General features: G+C 39.5%; 1 protein-coding gene across 7 annotated transcripts in view; it reads right to left on the minus strand.

Moving 5' to 3' along the window:
* Positions 1-1,682: 1,682 nt before the first annotated feature.
* ODAD2 (outer dynein arm docking complex subunit 2) overlaps positions 1,683-18,411 on the minus strand; it is a 196,589-nt gene continuing 179,860 nt past the window's right edge. For 6 of the 7 annotated variants that reach the window (XM_009245208.3, XM_054522112.1, XM_054522114.2 and 3 more), the window contains one exon: positions 1,696-2,145. In XM_009245208.3, coding sequence (XP_009243483.3) covers positions 2,032-2,145 — 114 coding nt within the window. In that variant the 3' untranslated portion in view covers positions 1,696-2,031. Of the gene's footprint in view, positions 2,146-18,411 lie in introns of all 7 variants that reach the window. The other variant, XM_054522111.2, reaches the window with a different exon arrangement.

Genomic DNA, 18,411 nt, shown 5'->3' on the forward strand with positions numbered 1-18,411 from the left:
ACAAAAAAATCCCTCATACAAAAACGAATGAAAAAGAAAAAGAGTACTCACACAGCACAGGGTAGCAAAACCATGGTGCGATCATCCATACCTGTGTTTTCTGAAAGCTGGGGGTTCCACTGGCTTTGACATTTTTCTTGCAAGACCAGAGTGTTCTGTGATGCCATTTCACAAAAATAAGCCAAAAATGGACATTTAATTTCAACTTCTCATTTGTTTACTCTGAAATTACTACATTTCTGGGGTTTAACAATTAAAAAAAAATCCTACTTAGAAATATACAAGACAATCTTCATGTTAATTTTCTCTGTTTCCAAGTACTTAGTCTCTTTTAAAACGGCACTGTTGCCTTTCTTTTATGCATTTATTAACCATAAAAACAGAAGCCCCAGGTTTTCCTCCTAGCAAGCACATGGTAAAGAAACGACCCATCCTTTCCAGCATTCATACAGTTCTTTTTGTTGTTTTTGTGTTGTTTTACCTGTTGCTTTTTTTCACTCCCAGGACCACTGTGATTCAAGAACATTTTAAAATCTGAGAACAATGGTAGAAGCTTCCTCTAATAATACTACAACAGCAATGTGTCTATTCATTTCCTGTCGCTGTCATAATCCATGGCTTCTAGAAGTATTTTTAATGCCTAATGAAACAAAACTAAACGGTGACTTTAACATTAGAAATCTCTGCTGTTGAAAGTTAAGGGATTTCCTCTATTATTTACATTTCAGTTTTTAGTTCTCATTAATACCATGTTCTTGTTCTTTGCATTATCCTCTTTTAGAACCTCCTCTGAAAAGTCATGACAATGAATTGGTGTTTTACGAAACCTTAAAATTCTCAGAAGGGACTTATCTTTTCATTGCAGTATCTATCCCTCGTATGATTTTCATCCTGTACAGGCTTTTCATTTCATACAAATAATTTATATTTAATTCAATTAAGTTTATGATCTTGAAATGATGACACACATATCCAGCGTCTAATATTTTTCAATAAAACCTCCTTGATTGCCTTTTTAAAGCATTAACTGAGATTGTCCGTTTATGGCGCTGATTAATACAAAGCATTTTTTCTGGCGAGTGTTACGATACTTGGGACAGTGAGTTCCCAAACATTTCAGCACACCGAGCTTACATGTGTGATTCTTCTAAGTGGGTTCTAATGTTTCTATAACCTGATAAAATGCTATTATATTTTTGTAGCCACTTTTTAAAAAGTACTTCGTGTGCTGAAAACAAGTTCAGAAATTCAAAGCAATTTATGTGAAGTCATATTATCCTTACATCAGTATCAATTAATTGCTTTCAAGAAAATGTTGGTAAATCTCTGTGAGAAATAAAACATATAATTGTTTATGCTCTGTAAGTCCAAGTGTAAAACAAAAAAACTCATTGCTTATGTTCTTGTGATTTGCATGATCTGGTACAGTGACAGTTATACATTGTCCTTTCAGATGTTTGCTAGTATTTAGGAGAAATTTGGGATGACCTTGGGATGATCTCTCTAAGTCCAGCTGCTTAACTCTAAATTCTATTTAATAACAGTTTGTGAAATCAGCACATCTCCTTGGAACTCTCCCGTGGGTTGCAAGTGATCAAACAGACAAAGCCATAATGACAGGACAGTTAGATTGGTTTAACAGAAAGGGAACTGTAGAGACGTTCATGAACAACTATGAAACTGCACATTGGGAAGGCCATATCCTTTATTAAAATCACCACAAATACAAAAGCATCACTGAACTATATATATATACTGTATACGTATATTCTCAAATTCTTAGAAATTTATCACAGGTTTATTGGCTTTCCATCTTATTACATGTCATATCTCTAAAACATTAAATAGAAACAAAAGTCTCCATGCAATTTTCAGATGAAAAACATTCTGTGCATTTTCAGTTTGTGTGTTTTCATTTAGATGGTTGAAAGGGTTTGCTAATAAATGTTTCCCAATTTAGGCTTTCTGGCCATGGGAGTGACATGTCCTGTGTCATGTAGAATTTGATAGCTTGTGATGTCCGTTTAAATTTCAAGTGTATCTTGCCTTCTCTGTAGCAAGAGCCAGCCTGCGGATATTGGATATACAACCAGCTGCAGCTTCCTGGAGATCCTGGTCAGGGGACCCAACCATATCCAGTAGAAGCTGTCACACATAAGGAGGAGGAGAAGGGACACAAGAATAAAAACATTAATCTAAAGACATAAAGTTAGGTTATGAAAATAATTTTCAATAGTAAATTTTTTTAAGGCCACCAAAAAAGCATAAGAAATTCCATTTAAGCAAATACGAATATAAACAGTGTTTAATCTGACGCAGGAATTCCTCAAGCACTTCTTACCTTTCTGGAGCTGAATTAGACTCCTTCCTCCTCACTTTCTCTGGGTATCTAACTGCTATTTTCGGGTTCTGCTTCTGAAATTTCTCTTGCATCTTTTCTGGCTTTTCCACCTCTCAGAACAAGCCAACAGCATACCATGCTTAGATTAGTAGGGCATCCACTTAGGTTTAATCTCTCTGAGTTCCAATCCACCTGATCATGTCACAACCTCATTATATCAGTCACTTAATAGGGACTTTCAGTGACTTCCAGTGCCAACTAACTAGAGCTGATCTATTAACTAGTCCTTGAAGGGTTTGTGCACTCTGGCCTCAATGCATTTTCAGCTATTCATCTTTCTCCTCTTCTCCAAGATCATAACTTTCCCACTTCTCTTGGCTTTACTGATGCTATCCCCTATCTAAAATGCCTTCCCATCCCCTTCTCTGGCTTGCTCAATTTTATCCATCTTTCAAAACAGACCTAGCCAACTTTTCCACGAAGCCTCCAAGATTTCCATCAAACTAAATGCCATTTATTCCTCATCAGGCTCTCAGCAGCAGTTTATTCAAATGTCTGTCGCTACACATATTTTTCCCTTTTCAACAGATAATTGGCTTAATGCTTTCTTTCCTTCTTTAGATTCTAAATGCTTAAAGAAACGTACAGTATCTAATGCACAGAAGACAAATAATGAAATAGAACATTTAAAATCTAGCAATTATGATTCTAATTAATAGTCCTGGTAAAAGATTTTTTAAAAGTAAATTTGAATCACATATTTTTTTACCCAGTAGCATTTGAGTGCAAATGTGGATGATGCCAAAAAAAGAAGATGATTTGATAAGCAAAGAAATCTTATTAAGAAAAATATCGTGAGATGTCTTACATATGCCAGGCTTAGAGTGTGGCTTTTACTCTACAGGTAATAAAAAGAAGTTATTTAAGCACTTTAATCAGGAGAATGACACGATCATATCTGTATTTTAGAAAGGTAGCTTTTACAGCAAATTATAGAATATAGACTGTAGAGAAAAGAGGAGGAAGGGTACTGTATTACTTCATGTAGAGGCAACAGGATGGAATAAAAGGTAAGGATAGTGAGGAAGGAACAAATTCAAGGGATATTTCGGATGAAATAACTATTCAATAAATGGCCCCAGAACAACTGCTTATCCAAATAGAAGAAAATAAAAATGGTAATCTCACATCATACATAAATAGCAATTCCAGATGGATTAATTATGTTGTAGGAATCTCTTCTTAGTTCAACTAAAGACAGGGTCCTTTTCACAAGGCCATGAAAAATTAGGCTCACAGACAATTTGAAGGGGGAGAAAAATGGAATTTATTGGGCAAAATGGGGGAAAAAAGGGAAACAGGGACCCTCCACAAAGCCAGAGTCCCTGTGGGTGCGCTCCCTGACTCGCAGATTGAATCCCAGCTATCACCCAGGAAGAGGAGGGGCCAGGCTCCTGCCTGCTGCAAACAGCAGGAACTTCTGTGGCTCCACCCCAGTGCACATTCCTCCCAGTGCACAGGCCATTTGAAGTTTCTCTGGGGACCGCTTCCCACCTGGCTGTCTCAATGAGATTAAATAAGAAAAGGACAATGCAAAACATTTAGAAGGTTGTATATGAGAACATCTTGTTCAAATGGGAGCACCGAAGGACGTCTGCCCTCTCAGTTCCTTGGCCTCCCATTGTCACTGATCTTCACACTTCAGCCTTCCACCTTCAGAGTTACATCTGGGCCCTGATTTTTCATCACTTTCAACAGTCTGACCTCCAAACTCTCTGACCACAATGTCTCCTCCCACGATTTGGCTATGCAACCATCTTACTTGTTTGTTCTCATCATGAGCTCTTGTCCATGGGCTCACATACTTTTTCTTTAACCATCTTCTGTCTTTGCTTCCTCCATAACCAGCTTACATTGCATAGTCCATCTTTTGAATCATTCTCTTATCAGTTTCTGAAACCTCCTTACAACATCCCTCCAGGAAAACCATAACTGTCCATAAATCCAACTCTGTTCTTCCCTGTGCCTTCACCAATAACTGAGTCCTGCGGGAGGCCGTATGTCAACAACAAGGCAAATCAATCCTCTATCAGTTCAACCTCAACTGGATTCTCATTCACTGCCCAGCAATCAAAATTTGTGTCCCTCTCATTAGGTTACTTTCCCTTTCCAATGCCTATTTTAAATCTTCCTTCTTCTTCAATCTCCAGTTCTTCTTTTTAGCTCCCATTTCCAGAAGATGACCAATAAGGTCTCCTTCATAAACTTGATAGAAGCCATTAGATAGCAACTACTCTACCTAAAACGGCAACCATGCCAGTGTCTTAGCAGATCTTTTTATCCTACCTTTCAGTTACAATGGCTCTCTCCTATCCAAGGCCCACCATCCACTTGTATTCTTCATTCATTCTTCTTCTTCTTAGGACATTTTACTACCAAATACTCCCTGTCTCTCTTCTACTTTAGCTTTCACCTCTTCCTTTCTAATGATTCCGTTATCATTTAAACACATGTCTTACACATTAAAAATAAAAATGAAAAGACACCACTTTGACCCCATTTTCTTCCCTTCATAGCCAAATTTCTTTAAAGAGTTGTTGTCTGGAATTCCTATCTCCAGTCTTAAATTCCATCCCACTCACTCCAGGCTGCTGTCTGCTTTCAGCTCTCCTCTGAAATAACCGTCTCGGAGGATGTCAGTAACTTCCTTCCATGTGGCTAAGAGTAGTGGACACTTAGGAGTTCTCATCTTATTTGACCCCTTAACAGCATTTGATATAATCGGCCACTTCCTCCTTCTCTGCCACTGGCTTCTTCTACCGTACTCCCCGCCTTTTCCTTGTATCCATTCCTTCTCATCTTCTCAATCTTCATGCATGGCTCTGTCTGCTTCCCCCAAACAAAAATTGTTAGAGTTCATTGGAACAAATTCCTCTTCTGTTTTCATTCTGTTCTCCCTCTGTAGATGACATCTTTCACTACCTGAATTCAAATGGCATTCATATGGAACCATCTTCTAAATTTCTATCTCCACCCCAGAAACCTCTTTGGAATGGAACACTTCATATCCAACACTTCTTAGCCATCTCCACTTGGAAGTCTCACAGCCACCTCAAGCTTAATAGATTCCAAATGAAATTTTTTATTTTTTCTATATAAACATGAATCTCTTTCCAAGTATTTTCCTGTATCCATAATAGATGTTATCACTTAGTTGTTCAAGACGGAAATCTGCGTGCCTCACACTCACTCCCACCCTCATCTCCCCTATGCTGCATCCAACTGATTATCATATTCTTGTGATTCAGCTGCCTACACATCTTTCAAAGTCATTCACTTCTCTTTATTGCTATTGTCATTCACCCCAGTAAAGCCTACAACACCTTCCCACTGTCCCCGCACCCTGTCTTGTCCCTGTCTGATGAACTATTCATACTGTATCTAGAGTAATTGCCTAAATTGCGAAATTCACTAATAAGCTACAATGTTTTTGAGAAACAGGAAGAAACAAGACAGGATCAATCTTCTGAGATTCAAGAGAAAGGAAGATTCTATTCTGTATGAGGGAAACAGGGAAGTTTGGAGGGGCTCATGCCTTGGGAGTTTTGTATTATTCTTTTTCTCCAGCATCATTCAATATCCTAGGCATAAGACAGAGGAAATAGATTATAGGACTGTGATTCATTTGAACAGCCATATGGTCTGTGCTGGGCTGGAAGGGAAGTGAAAACAGGAGGCTACTGATCACTGGGAGAATTAGGAAGCGAGGCCTCAACAATGCAGGAAAACAGTTTTGGTGGGACCAAAGCATAGGAAAAGGGTGAAAATAAGACATTCTCATCTGAGAATGAGATATTTGGAGTTTAAGATTTTACAGATGAAGTTCCTTTGAGTATTGACAAGATCCAGGGTATGACCATGGAAATGTAGGTCAGTGGAAGATTGTTATGCAGTTTTTTGTTTGTTTGTTTGTTTGTTTAGACAAGTCTCACTCTTTTGCCCAGGCTGGAGTGAAGTGGTGTGATCTTGGCTCACTGCAACCTCCGTCCCCCGGGGTTCAAGTGATTCTCCTGCCTCAGCCTCCTGAGCAGCTGGGATTACAGGCGTGCGCCACCACGCCCAGCTAATTTTTGTATTTTTAGTAGAGACGGGGTTTTTCCATGTTGGCCAGGCTGATCTGTAATTCCTGACCTCAGGTGATCCACCCGTCTCGGCCTCCAAAAGTGCTTGGATTATAGGCATGAGCCACTGTGCCCGGCCTGTTATGCAGCTTTATACATACACACAGATGTCTGCATGCATGCATATACACTTTTATATTCTCATTCTCCCTCTCTCACTGTAGGAAGAGGAAATAATGTAAAAATAACGAGCAGGAAGAACAGAGTAGCCACCCTCTTTGGTTATCCTAACACATGGCTTAGATGTCTTTGTATAGCTATTCACACTTAAATCCCTTTCCTAGCTCACAACTTTTAACTCATGATCTATGGTTCAGAATTTTTATTGATCTCTTTGTTTATACCTCACTTTACTATATAGACAGTTAAAATTCTTTTCAAAAATTTTGGATATATTTCGAGGGTACAAGTGCAAATTTCTTACATGGCTATGTTGCACAGTGGTGAAGCCTGGGCTTTTACTGCACCCATCACCCACATAGTGAATATTGCACCCAATAGGTAACTTTTTAACCCTCATTCCCCCTACCTATTTCCCATCTTTTGGAGTCTCCGATGTCTATTATTCCATGTGTACCCATTGTTTAGCTCCCACTAATAAGTGAGAACATGCAGTTTTGACTTTCTGAGTGATTTCACTTAGGATAATGGCCTCCAGTTCCATTTATGTTGCTGCAAAAGACATGATTCATTCTTTTTTATGACTGAGTAGGCATTCCATGGCATATATGTACCACATTTTAAAAATCCAATCCTCTATGAATGGGCACTTAGGTTGATTCCATATCTTTGCTATTGTGAATAGTGCCGCAATACACATACAAGTGCAGGTATCTTTTTGACACCATGATTTCTTTCCCTTTAGGTATACATCCAGTAGGGGGATTGCTGGATCAAATGGCTGTTTACAGACAGTTTTTAAAGCAGATACAACTTTATGAAATTTAGACAATTTCTTCTAGATACATACTTCACACCATTCACCATTTTTCATACTCACATGGCTTTTACTGACCTCCTTGTAGCCCATATCCACCATGGTAACCTTTGTTATCCTGGAGTATGGAGTGCCAACTGTAAGCCTGGAGATTTCACTCTTCCACATCACTACTAAATAATTGAATGTGAGTGCTGCCAGCCTGGATGCCAACGGATCCTGATATTCATATGTCTCTATGCTCAATGGGCCTGTTTTTTCCTCACTTCTGCTTTCTGATCTTTAAATTATTTTTTATATCAAAACAAAACGTTCCAACTAATTTCTTGGTAAATTATATAATCAAGGGATTGACTTGATCCCTTGATTATGTAATTGTATAACCCCTCAATTATAGGATTTTAAAGTTATTAATTTCCCTTTTACCTGAGTTATTTTCTCACTCCTTCTCCCAAGTAGATGATTCATAAGGGTTCATGAGTCGCTGTGTTGACTCCATTGTTATACAAAATATAGCACAAAAACTCTCCCAACAGTCAATCACTTTAATAGACAACAATTATTACTTTACGAATTTTGTTATTACAGCCAGGTCATCACAATGAATAACGCCAGTTACCTGTAGGTGATTCTGGGCCCTGGATTAGAGGACCTAATCCTAAACTAAAAGCTTGATTTCCATAAGCAAATGAGATTTAGAAAAAAATCTAGTCTCCAATTGCCCTTTATTTGTTGTTTAGGTAATAGGAGGAGAATAGATTGCTAGCTACAGCAACTCCACCTAACATCTACCTCTCACGGCCACCCACCTTGCTTCTGCTCCAGCCCTTGGCCTCCCCGCTCATAGTTCTGGTCATTGTTGCTTTTTAAATCTGGAAAGAAGTGAAATAAAGTCCTAGTCCATAGCTCAACTACCTGAGAAGGAATCTAGATGCCTCATACTGTTCACTCCTTCCTAGAAAAATCACTATCAAACCATAGTCAAGGGTATGGGTTTTGAGGTCACAGCATCTTGGATCTGTACTCTGACTCTCCCAGTTATTGGGCACGTCACTGAACTTCTTATCCCAACCTTCTCACATGTGTAAAGGAATCACTTACCTCTGGGGGTCACTGCAAAGATGAATTAAACATACATATTTCATAGATGTTTGAACACCCATATTCACAGCCTCTTCCTTCCTTTATGTCCTTTGATCTTTCCCCTTCCTATTTTGTCTGATGATTCCCCCAGCCTTCGCAAACCCAAGTCTGCAGTGTGTGGGAGGGAAGAGTGGAAGAGCACAGGTTGGGGGAATTTACACTGGCAAGGGCAGAGGACTCCTTATGGGACAGAAAAGAGCAACAGAAAGAGAAGGAATGAAAAAGGGGGAAAGAGAACTTTCACCCTGTTTTGAAGAGTTTGAGGGGTTTGGAGTAGAAAGGTTATTTTAAAAGCAACTCTGCAGTGAGAGAGATATACTGAGAAAGATTTAGGACTTAAAGCTTAATAGTGCATGATTGTACTCTCTATCTTCGAGAGAGTAAAACTAGGATTCAAATTACTTTCAGGCCGGGTAGATGACTGTAATCCCAGTGCACTGGGAGGCCAAGGCAGGGGGATGGCTTGAAGCCAGAAGTTCAAGACCATCTTGGGCAACGTAGCAAGACCCTGTCTCTAAAAAATAAAAATAAATAAATAAATTAACCAGACATAGGTGTGGTCGCGTGCACCTGTAGTCTAGGTAGCTGGGTGGGTCTGAGAGGCTGAGGCGGGAGGATGGCTTGAGCCCAGGTCTTCAAGGCTGCAGTGAGCTATGATTGCACCATTGCTGTGACCTCAAAACCCATACCCTTGACTATGGTTTGATAGTGATTTTTCTAGGAAGGAGTGAACAGCATAATGCATCTAGATTTAAGAGACCTCGTCTCTTAAAAAAAAAAAAAGAAAAGAAAAAAATACTTTCAAGTGCTATCAGGTTGCTAGGCTTTTGTTTCTCTGACTACATTTTTAGGTCAGGACTGGACCATGAGGCAGCCTGGCTTCATATGGGTTATGCATTTGAATCGCATAGTCCAGTGCCCAATACAAAGCAAGTGCTCCATGAATGCTACTCATGCTCATGGTGATTATTTTGCCAGTTCAGAAGTCTGGTTCTGGTGTTATTTCCTGGAGGCCTGGCCTGGTTAGTTTGGAAGGAAGAAGGAATTTTGGGCCAGAGGTCAGTCTAGTTTCTGTCAGCACCTGCTCTAGGCCCTGCCTTGTTGCTGGTTGACCTCCATGGACACCAATGGCCCAGGCTCCACATGCCACTGGCTGCTGCTGCCCTGTACAGCTCTCTTGGAAAGGAAACCCTTGACCTGATGCCTGTCAAAATCTAGCCTGCGTTTCGCCCATCCTCCCTCAGACCTGGTCATTGTTCTGTGGTCTCTGCTTGGGCTTTCTAAGAGTCGGTTGTATTTATTCCCAAACTCTTGATCCAGTTACATAATTTCCCATTGCATAAACCAATGGACTGTGAGTGTCAAGCATATGAGTCATAATGTTTGGCATACAGAAAGCTGCTGTGTGTTGGCTATTCCCAGAGTCAACCAGATAAGGGTTGCTGGAGACAGCATCTCCTGTGTGTTCACAAGACTTATGTTAGAAGAAAACTTTTAATCTAAGCAGATACCCTTTTTATGACTCTACTCTATAAATTAAATTTTTCAATTTTTCTTTACCTGAGTAACCTCTAGTCCTGAGTGTACCAAGAGGATTACTCTTTGTTAGGGAATTTATTTTGCCTTAAGTTTCTTACATTAACCACAAGGCTTCACTCTATATCCCATATGCTGGTTGGTTAAATTTTAGCTTAACAATTAAACCAATGAAGCCAAGCAACTCTTTTTTTTTTTTTTTTTTTTTTGTTTGACGCAGTTTTCTTCTTGTTGCCCAGGGTAGAGTGTAATGGTGTGATCTCGGCTCACTGCAACCTCCAACCTCCGACTCACGGATTCAAGCCATTCTCCTGCCTCAGTCTCTGAGTATCTAGGATTACAGGCATACACCACCACACCGGCTAATTTTGTATTTTTAGCAGAGACAGGGTTTTACCATGTTGGTCAGGCTGGTTTCAAACTCCTGATCTTAAGTGATCTGCCCACCTCGGCCTCCCAAAGTGCTGGGATTATAGGCGTGAGCCACCGTGCCCAGCCAGCATCCCACTATTTTGAAGAACCATGATTTATTCTTTACTGCTGATTTTAGCCTGCTCTGTCCATTTTACTTAGCTAAGTACAGTCTCAATCAAGGGTGTAGAATTGGAAGTCTAGAATTTTCTGTGTGCTCAGGGCCTGGATATTTGAGAAGTACCCCCAGGACCCTCTTTGAGTTTTGCTGCTAACTAACTGTATTGTTTTTCCCGAGTTTTACTTTATTTTCAATAACTGTTACTCATTGCTTTGTTATACACCCAGAGGCTATGCATCTAAAGGTGTTTTACAAATTGAATAAGGTTATGCTACTGTCCCAAACCACCATCTGAAAAATATGTAGCATATATGTGTCTTGGTTTTGAATTGGGCTCAGGAATATGTTTTCACTTTCCTATGAGCCTCACAAGAAGACTAAGGCACTAATTTCTTTAAACTAAGGCACTAGTTCCTTTAAAACTAACAAATACTCGCATAACAGAAAGTTGGTACAAAATCCTGAATTTGATGTGCAGCTAACAGAAATGAAAGTGCAGTGCATGTTTTCAAATCACTAACACATGGAGCAAGGTGAGGGCGGTTTCTAATCTTTTTGTCATAATTACATAAAATGAATAGTTTTCTCAGGAAAGTGAAATACAAATTTGGTACAAGTGAGTAGAAATTGGTATACACTTTTTTGGTATCTATTTTTTTTTTTATCTACAGACTTTCTTTCCAACTATAAAGACATTTTTAAATATTCTAAGGGGCTTACCTTTTTGAAGTCCTTGTTCCTTTCAAACTTTTCTCTTTTTAATCCTCCGCCTCTCCCAAAACACACCTAAGGACTTTAAATTTATTGGGAGTTTCATATATACACTGAAGGAAAACTAGCCCCCACGCTTTTGAAAACCTAACTGCACAGAGCACTTTAAAACATCATTCAAACAAATAAGTTTTTACAACATTGGAGTGAACAAGAACGTGGGGACAGGCACAAGGACTGGTTTGTAGATTGGGTTAACACCAATGCTTCCTCTGGTGTAAAAGGCTTTGATCTTAAGGTTCATGCCCTCGGCATGCAGCTGTGACCCACAGTTCACATCTCCTGGAAGGTGTGACAAAGGTAGCATGGGAATTGGGTCTGCATTCAATTTTTACATTTTCATGTAACAGTTTATGATTTTATATAATATTTCAGTTGTGTGAAAAGTATGTACCAATTTGAGTGATAACAGATTTTCTTGTGGTTTGACTTGACATTGTTTGGGTGAACACAGCCTGGAATTAGGAGTTTTAATTAGAGCCGGATGAGCTCTGGAATGCATACCAGGCTTAGGGCTTTTCCCAAAAGATCTTAAGTGCCCAGAGCTGATTTGAACTGGGAACCCTTCTGACATTCTCCTGTTTACAAGGCATTGCAGTGACGTTGTAGCACTCATGCACAACCCAGTAACAAGAAATGCCTTTGGACTGTGTCTGCCTATGGAATGGCTTCCCAACTATTTGAGTTGGCTGGGGTTCTGCTGCTCTTCCAACAGAGGCTCCACCGCAGTTTCTTGCACATCCAGACTCTGAGACTCAGTAATTCATTTCATATGACAACTCACCAAAGCCGGGGGCCTCAAAACATATTCAACATTTGCTGGTTGGAGCAAAACCTTTGGTTCTATTTGGTCAGTGAAGGGAGTCAAGGGGCTTGCCTTTATTGGTTTCTGTCCTCCTCAAGGTGATAGGTGTGTGTGTGATCTGAGGTCCATGTCTGCAAAACTTGGATCTGCTTATTGGATCCAGTGCTCCTTCTGGGTGGACATTCGTAAGTTTATCCTATGGGTTTTCTTCCATGTTTCTTCACGACCTTTCCACTAGAGAGCTTTCATGCCCAAACAGACAGACAGGAGACTTGTACATTGGGTCTATAGTATTGGGAGTAGAAATGGGATGTATAATAGAGAGAGCCCTATTGACTTTCTTCTAAAAGTGCTAGAAATGGAGAATGACTTGATGACTGGCTGGGTCAGGGAATTGTGGGACATTGCTCAGCACCCTGTATCAGAGGAAAAGGAAGTGATAAGTTTCTGCCTGCCCAGGGCAGAAGCTCATGGTGTCATCTGGAATGGCCTCAAGTTGCTCTTGGATTTTTATTCCTATTAAATATAAAGAATATTGGCACACACAGGGGCTTCCTACATAAGAATGCTAAAGAAATAATAGGATAAGTATGGATTAAAAAGATCTATGTGGATAAGATTGTTTAGAATTGCATTTTGCTATTGGTTAGATCAAAGTGTAGACGGCAATTCTCTGGAAAAAAAATATTCCCATAGATTATGCAGTAAAGTGACTATGAGTTTATGCTTTGAGTTCAGACAGTCTGAATTTGAATCCTGACTTCACATCCTCCTAACTGTATGTGACCTGAGGTAACTCTCTCTAAACCTTAGTTTTCTTATCAGTAAAATTAGGATTTTTAATAGTACTTTCCTAATAAGATAGATGTGGGATTAAATGGGAAACTTAATGTAAAGTGCTCATGCTATGTGCCCCTAAATTATAGTTGTTATTATTATTACTCCTGTTATCTTGACTTGGAGATTGTTGTTGACCAGAGGCATTAATATTTACTGTTAGCTCATTTTCTCTGCTACAGTTCCTGTTGGATTGATCAATAAGCAATTTTAATCTAGTTACATTGAAAATTAATACATTAACATAAGGTTCATGGTGTCCTGTTAGATGGTCAAAAACAAAAGTCAAGGCATTAGAACTAACACATCTCTATGTTCATAAAAATAGATCAATAAGTTCTTATTCAAATTACTGTTTTATTCTGTATCAGTCTCTAGTCTAGGAGAACATCAAATCCTGCTATGGATTCAATGTTTGTCCCCTTCTAAACTCATGCTGAAACTTAATTGCCATTGTAACAGTATGAAGTGAATAAGACCTGAGGGCTCTGCCCTTATGAATGGATTAATGCTGTTACAGGGCAGTTGGGCTCCTAATAAATGGGTAAGTTTGGCCCCCATCTGCTCTCTGTCTCATGTACTTGTTTCCACCTACTGCCCTTCTGCCATGGAATGACCCTTGACAGATGCTGGTGCCATGGTCTTGAACTTCCCAGCCTCTAGAACTGTGAGAAATAATTTTTTTTCCTCATAAATTACCCAGTCTATATTCTGTTATAGCAACAGAAAATGGACTAAAACCCCACAGGTAAGCAAAGACATGAATTAAATTATCTGGAACGATCCATAGATCTCTTTATTTGAAACAATCCATAGGTTTCCTCCAGACTTTAAGAAAATTGCCCTCTTGATATAAACTCTGAATATAGTGCCTGCATTTAACTTGGGTTCTCTCCCATTGGCATGAGATTGAAAGTCTGTTGGCTGTCTGTATTCTGTTGTTAGATCCATTTTCTGAGAGACTATTTGGAAATAGATTTCTTGGGGAAAGGTTGTATGTATAAAATGGTTAACGAGTGGAACAAGCTGGATTTCACTGTCATTTCTCCAGAATTTTAAGTCTCCAGCCCTGACCTGAACTCTAGACTATTCAGCTTCCTACTTGACATCTCCACTTGGATATAAAAATGGCACCTCAAAAGGGACAGAGCTGAACTCCTAATCCTCCCATTTCCAACCTTATTTCCCACAGCCTCCCCTACTCAGCTGATGCCAACTCATCTCTCTAGTTGCTTGGGATGAAAATCTTGGTGTATCCTTGACTCCTGTCTTTCTCTCATAGCCCTTATCCAAGCCACGAACAAAATTTGTTGGCTCTACCTTCAAAATAAACCCAGAATCTGTCCTGACATCTTCCCATTACCATCACTGGTCTGAGCCACTACCATCTCTTGAACTGAATTTAATGATTAGGTCAAGTTTTCAATACGCAAAAAGATCTGGAGCTGACTTTAAAGGTGCAGCCTAGCGAAAACAAAAATGCTCACATTCAGAATGCAATAAAACCTTTCTTTCCTTTCAAGGGGAGACAGCAGAGAAGAGAAAAGACAACTTAGTGATCTGGGAGAATGGTAGCCTCCTTTAGAGATGGCCATGAGTCTTTTTAAGAACTGACATGCCTAATATTCAAGTCAGAAGTTGCTGGAATTGCTGCAATGTATATGTCCTTCCATCACTCCGAAACTTTGACTACTTCTGCTTTGTACACAATGACCTTATGAAAATGTTTTGGTTTGGTTGTTGTCTTCATGACTAAGCTGTTAATGAGGAGGACAGGTAAAAAGGGTTGAGTTCCAAATCTAGGTCAGCTCCACATAGGATAGGGACAACAGGTGTACAGGAACAAGACAATCCATAGCATGGATCAGGTTATCAGAAGCTGGAGATGTCTGTGGCAATATTTGGAATCCTTTACAAATTAGACTTTGCCTAGGGCATGGAAAGCAGAAGGAGCCTTGAGCCAATGTTTCCTACACAGTAAGTGGAATAGTAGCCCTTGTTAACACCTGAGCTACTGAATCTGTTTTTCTAATATATGAATAAAATCATGACTGAAAATGATACCTCATCCTCATAGAAAACAAACAAGACAAAAACATTTTCCTCCAAGCACCTCGCCTCTAACATCAGACCGTGACCTCCTCAACTCCATTGATCTTCACTTCAATTCCACATTAATTAATCAACCATTCTTATGGTCATACCCCGACCTTAGTAATACCAGTGACTGCTTCATCTCTGCCTCTCGTTGCTGTCTATCAGAAATTCCACGTTCTGGAGGATGCAGAATGGGATCAAGAAAATCAAGAGGCACTGATCTACCAGTGCAGTCTCCCTGCTCTGGTCCACCATGTCACCTGCTTTTCTGTCACCAGGTTTGACTCTCTGTTCTCTATCATTCTTCTCCTATAGTGATATTACAAATTGAAATCCTGGCTCTCAACCAGGCTTCCAGATCATGTGCATCCATTGCAGCAATGGCACACACATTATGATCTCTAATTTCCATCGGCTCTCCGTGTTGCCCGGTCATCCATCCAGGTGTCTCTCTCATCAACTTTCTCCACAGCAGCTATTTAAAACCGGCTCCACTCTCCTCAAATTACCTAACCCACCACTTCAGTTCCCTCACTCTCAAGCATATGTCTTTGCCTCCTACTTGGTGAGGAAAATAGAAATCACGAAAAGGGAAGTGGCCCAACTCACTGCCACCACACACACAGATTCCCGCTGCAAGTGCACCCGTCCTTTCCTCCTCCCATCTGTCATGTGGAAGAGGTGTCTCCTCCTGCCCAGGCTCATCTCCTTGCCCTCGTGCTCTGCATCCTCCTGCCTTCCTCTCCACATCCTCTGGAAGCTGACTGCACCATTAGCCCCCCTCTTTCCGGTATTTTCACTGCCTCTTTCACCCTCCTTCCAGCTGTTGCCAATTAACATTTAAACATATCTGCTATCTCAGAACAGAAACAAACAATGGAAAACCACCAAGACCTCCTTTACCTCCCCTTCCAGCTAGCATCCTCACTCTCCAGCTAGCACTTTCCACCTAGCATCCTCACTCTCCTTCTCAGCCAAACTTTTCCAAGGGTGACCTCCACTTGCTGCCCCTACTTCCTCACTTCTTATTCAAGGTCATTCATAATCGCTTTGCTATGCATCCAGGGGACACTTTTGGTTCTTGTCTTACATTACTTTTCAATAACACTTGTCCCATTGGTCATGCTCTTGTGCTTAAAATATTCTCTTCTCTTGGCTTTGTGAAAATAACACTTCCCTTATTGTTTGTTTGTATTTTCACCTCCTTAATATTTAATTTCTTCTTTCCAGGAACCCCTTTCTTAACCCATTATGATATGATTCAGGACATCATGGTATGTCCTTCAACCTCATTTTTTGTCTATACACCCTCCAAAGGAAATGTCATTCACTCTCATTATTCATTAACTACTGCTCTCAAATCTGTGTCTTTAAGGACATATATACATAGCAGACACACACACACACACTATATATGTATTATATATACATTATATATATTTTTTATATTATATATATATAAATATATATATTTTTATATAATATATATATAAAAATATATATATTTTTTCCATGTCTCTGCTTTGTTTTCCAAGATGTTCAAAGCCATTGTGTCCCAAATGAGCTCTCACTTCCCCCCACAGGCAGATTTCTTCTCTCCTCCTTAAATTCTGTTGTCCAAGCCAGACATTTAGACATCATCACTCTGCCCTCCTCCCCAGACATCACATCCAAAAAGTCACAAACTCCTGTTGTTTTTACTTGTCAATTATCTCTTGAATCCACCCATTTCTCTTCATCTCCAGGGATATCATTTTAGTTGCAATCACCATTCTCTCTCCCTGAACGACTGCCTAACTCATCTCCCAGGGCTGTTCCCATCCATTCTTAAACCAGAGTAACTTCTGAAGGGCTAGTGGGACCCACTGATTCTCCAACTCAAAATATTTTAATGGCTCCCCAGTGTCAAATTTTAATTCCCCAGAAAGGTTCACAGAGGTCTTCATCAGGCTCCAGTTGATATTTTGATATTGTCCCCTTCTGTTCATCTTTAGCTTCTATTCTTTTTTCTGTGACTATATATTACCTGTGCTACTTTAAAAGTTCTAGCAAGTGGTTTGGCCAGAAGGAGATGCAGAGGAGATAAGGAGTCATCAAAGAGGAAGGGGAGGACCAGGAGGCCATTAAATCATAGAAACCAGTGAAGGGCGACACTTTAAGGAAACGGGGATGTCAATATTATACTATGCCTCAGGGAGGTTAAATTCCTCGAAAGATGAAAAGAGTCCCTTGGATTCTGACATTTGAAAATCCTAGGGATCATTGATAGGGAAGTCTCTGAAGTTTCTAAGGCAAAAGTCAGAAGACAGTGAGCTGAAGAGCTAGGAGCAGCTGGGGCAAGGAGGCTCTTGAGAGAATGCTACTTCCCTGATATGATGATTTCCGCAGTGGATGTGATCAATTGATAGGGAGTTAGGAGATGAGCAAGTAGGTAAAGGAAGATTAAGACTAAATATGCAGAAGTGAGAGGGAATAGTCAGTGTCAGGACTTCCAGCTTCTGGAGAAGTCAAAATGAGATCACCATTACGGAGGATGGGAAAAGCCGCGAGAATGAATACACAAAAACCAGAAGTAAGATGATTAGACTGAAGGTAACTACAGGTAAGTTAGTAGGTGTGCAACAGGAAGTTGAGGTATTTTTGGCTTTTACTTCATTTTTTTAAATATCAAAGGCAAGTCCATCTGAGTAATATCCCTACTTAATGCAGACATACGGTTACGTTCATAATTTAACATGGAAATATTTTTAAAGCAATAAAAGATATGCACGATTTATTAGAAAACAATTACCTTAATTATATAAAGAAGCTTTCCATGAAATAATTTTGTTTTGGTTTATAACTTTACTCTAGGAAATGCTAAGAATTTTTGTAATCTGATGCAAAACTGTCAAATCTTACCAAGTAAGAAAAATTCAAAATTGTTTAATATAAGAAAAAAGCCAAACCGAGAATTATCTAAATTATACCCATATTAAAAATGAATAATTAGTTCCACAGTATTCCTTAACATTAGAAAAAGTATAAGTTCTTAATGTTATGTTTGCCTTTATATTTATCTGTCTTCCAAAATGGGCACATTATTAGAAGAAATTCGAAACCAAAGACAAGCCAGTATTTAAAATACATGATTGGATATAGAATTCATCCCTCCTGTGGATAAAATTAGAATAGATATTATCCAGAAGAGATGAAGCCAAAGAATTAAAAAGAAAAAAAAGAAGAAACAAA

The sequence above is a fragment of the Pongo abelii genome, chromosome 8, assembly GCF_028885655.2.
Source record: "Pongo abelii isolate AG06213 chromosome 8, NHGRI_mPonAbe1-v2.0_pri, whole genome shotgun sequence".
Lineage (NCBI taxonomy): Eukaryota > Metazoa > Chordata > Mammalia > Primates > Hominidae > Pongo > Pongo abelii.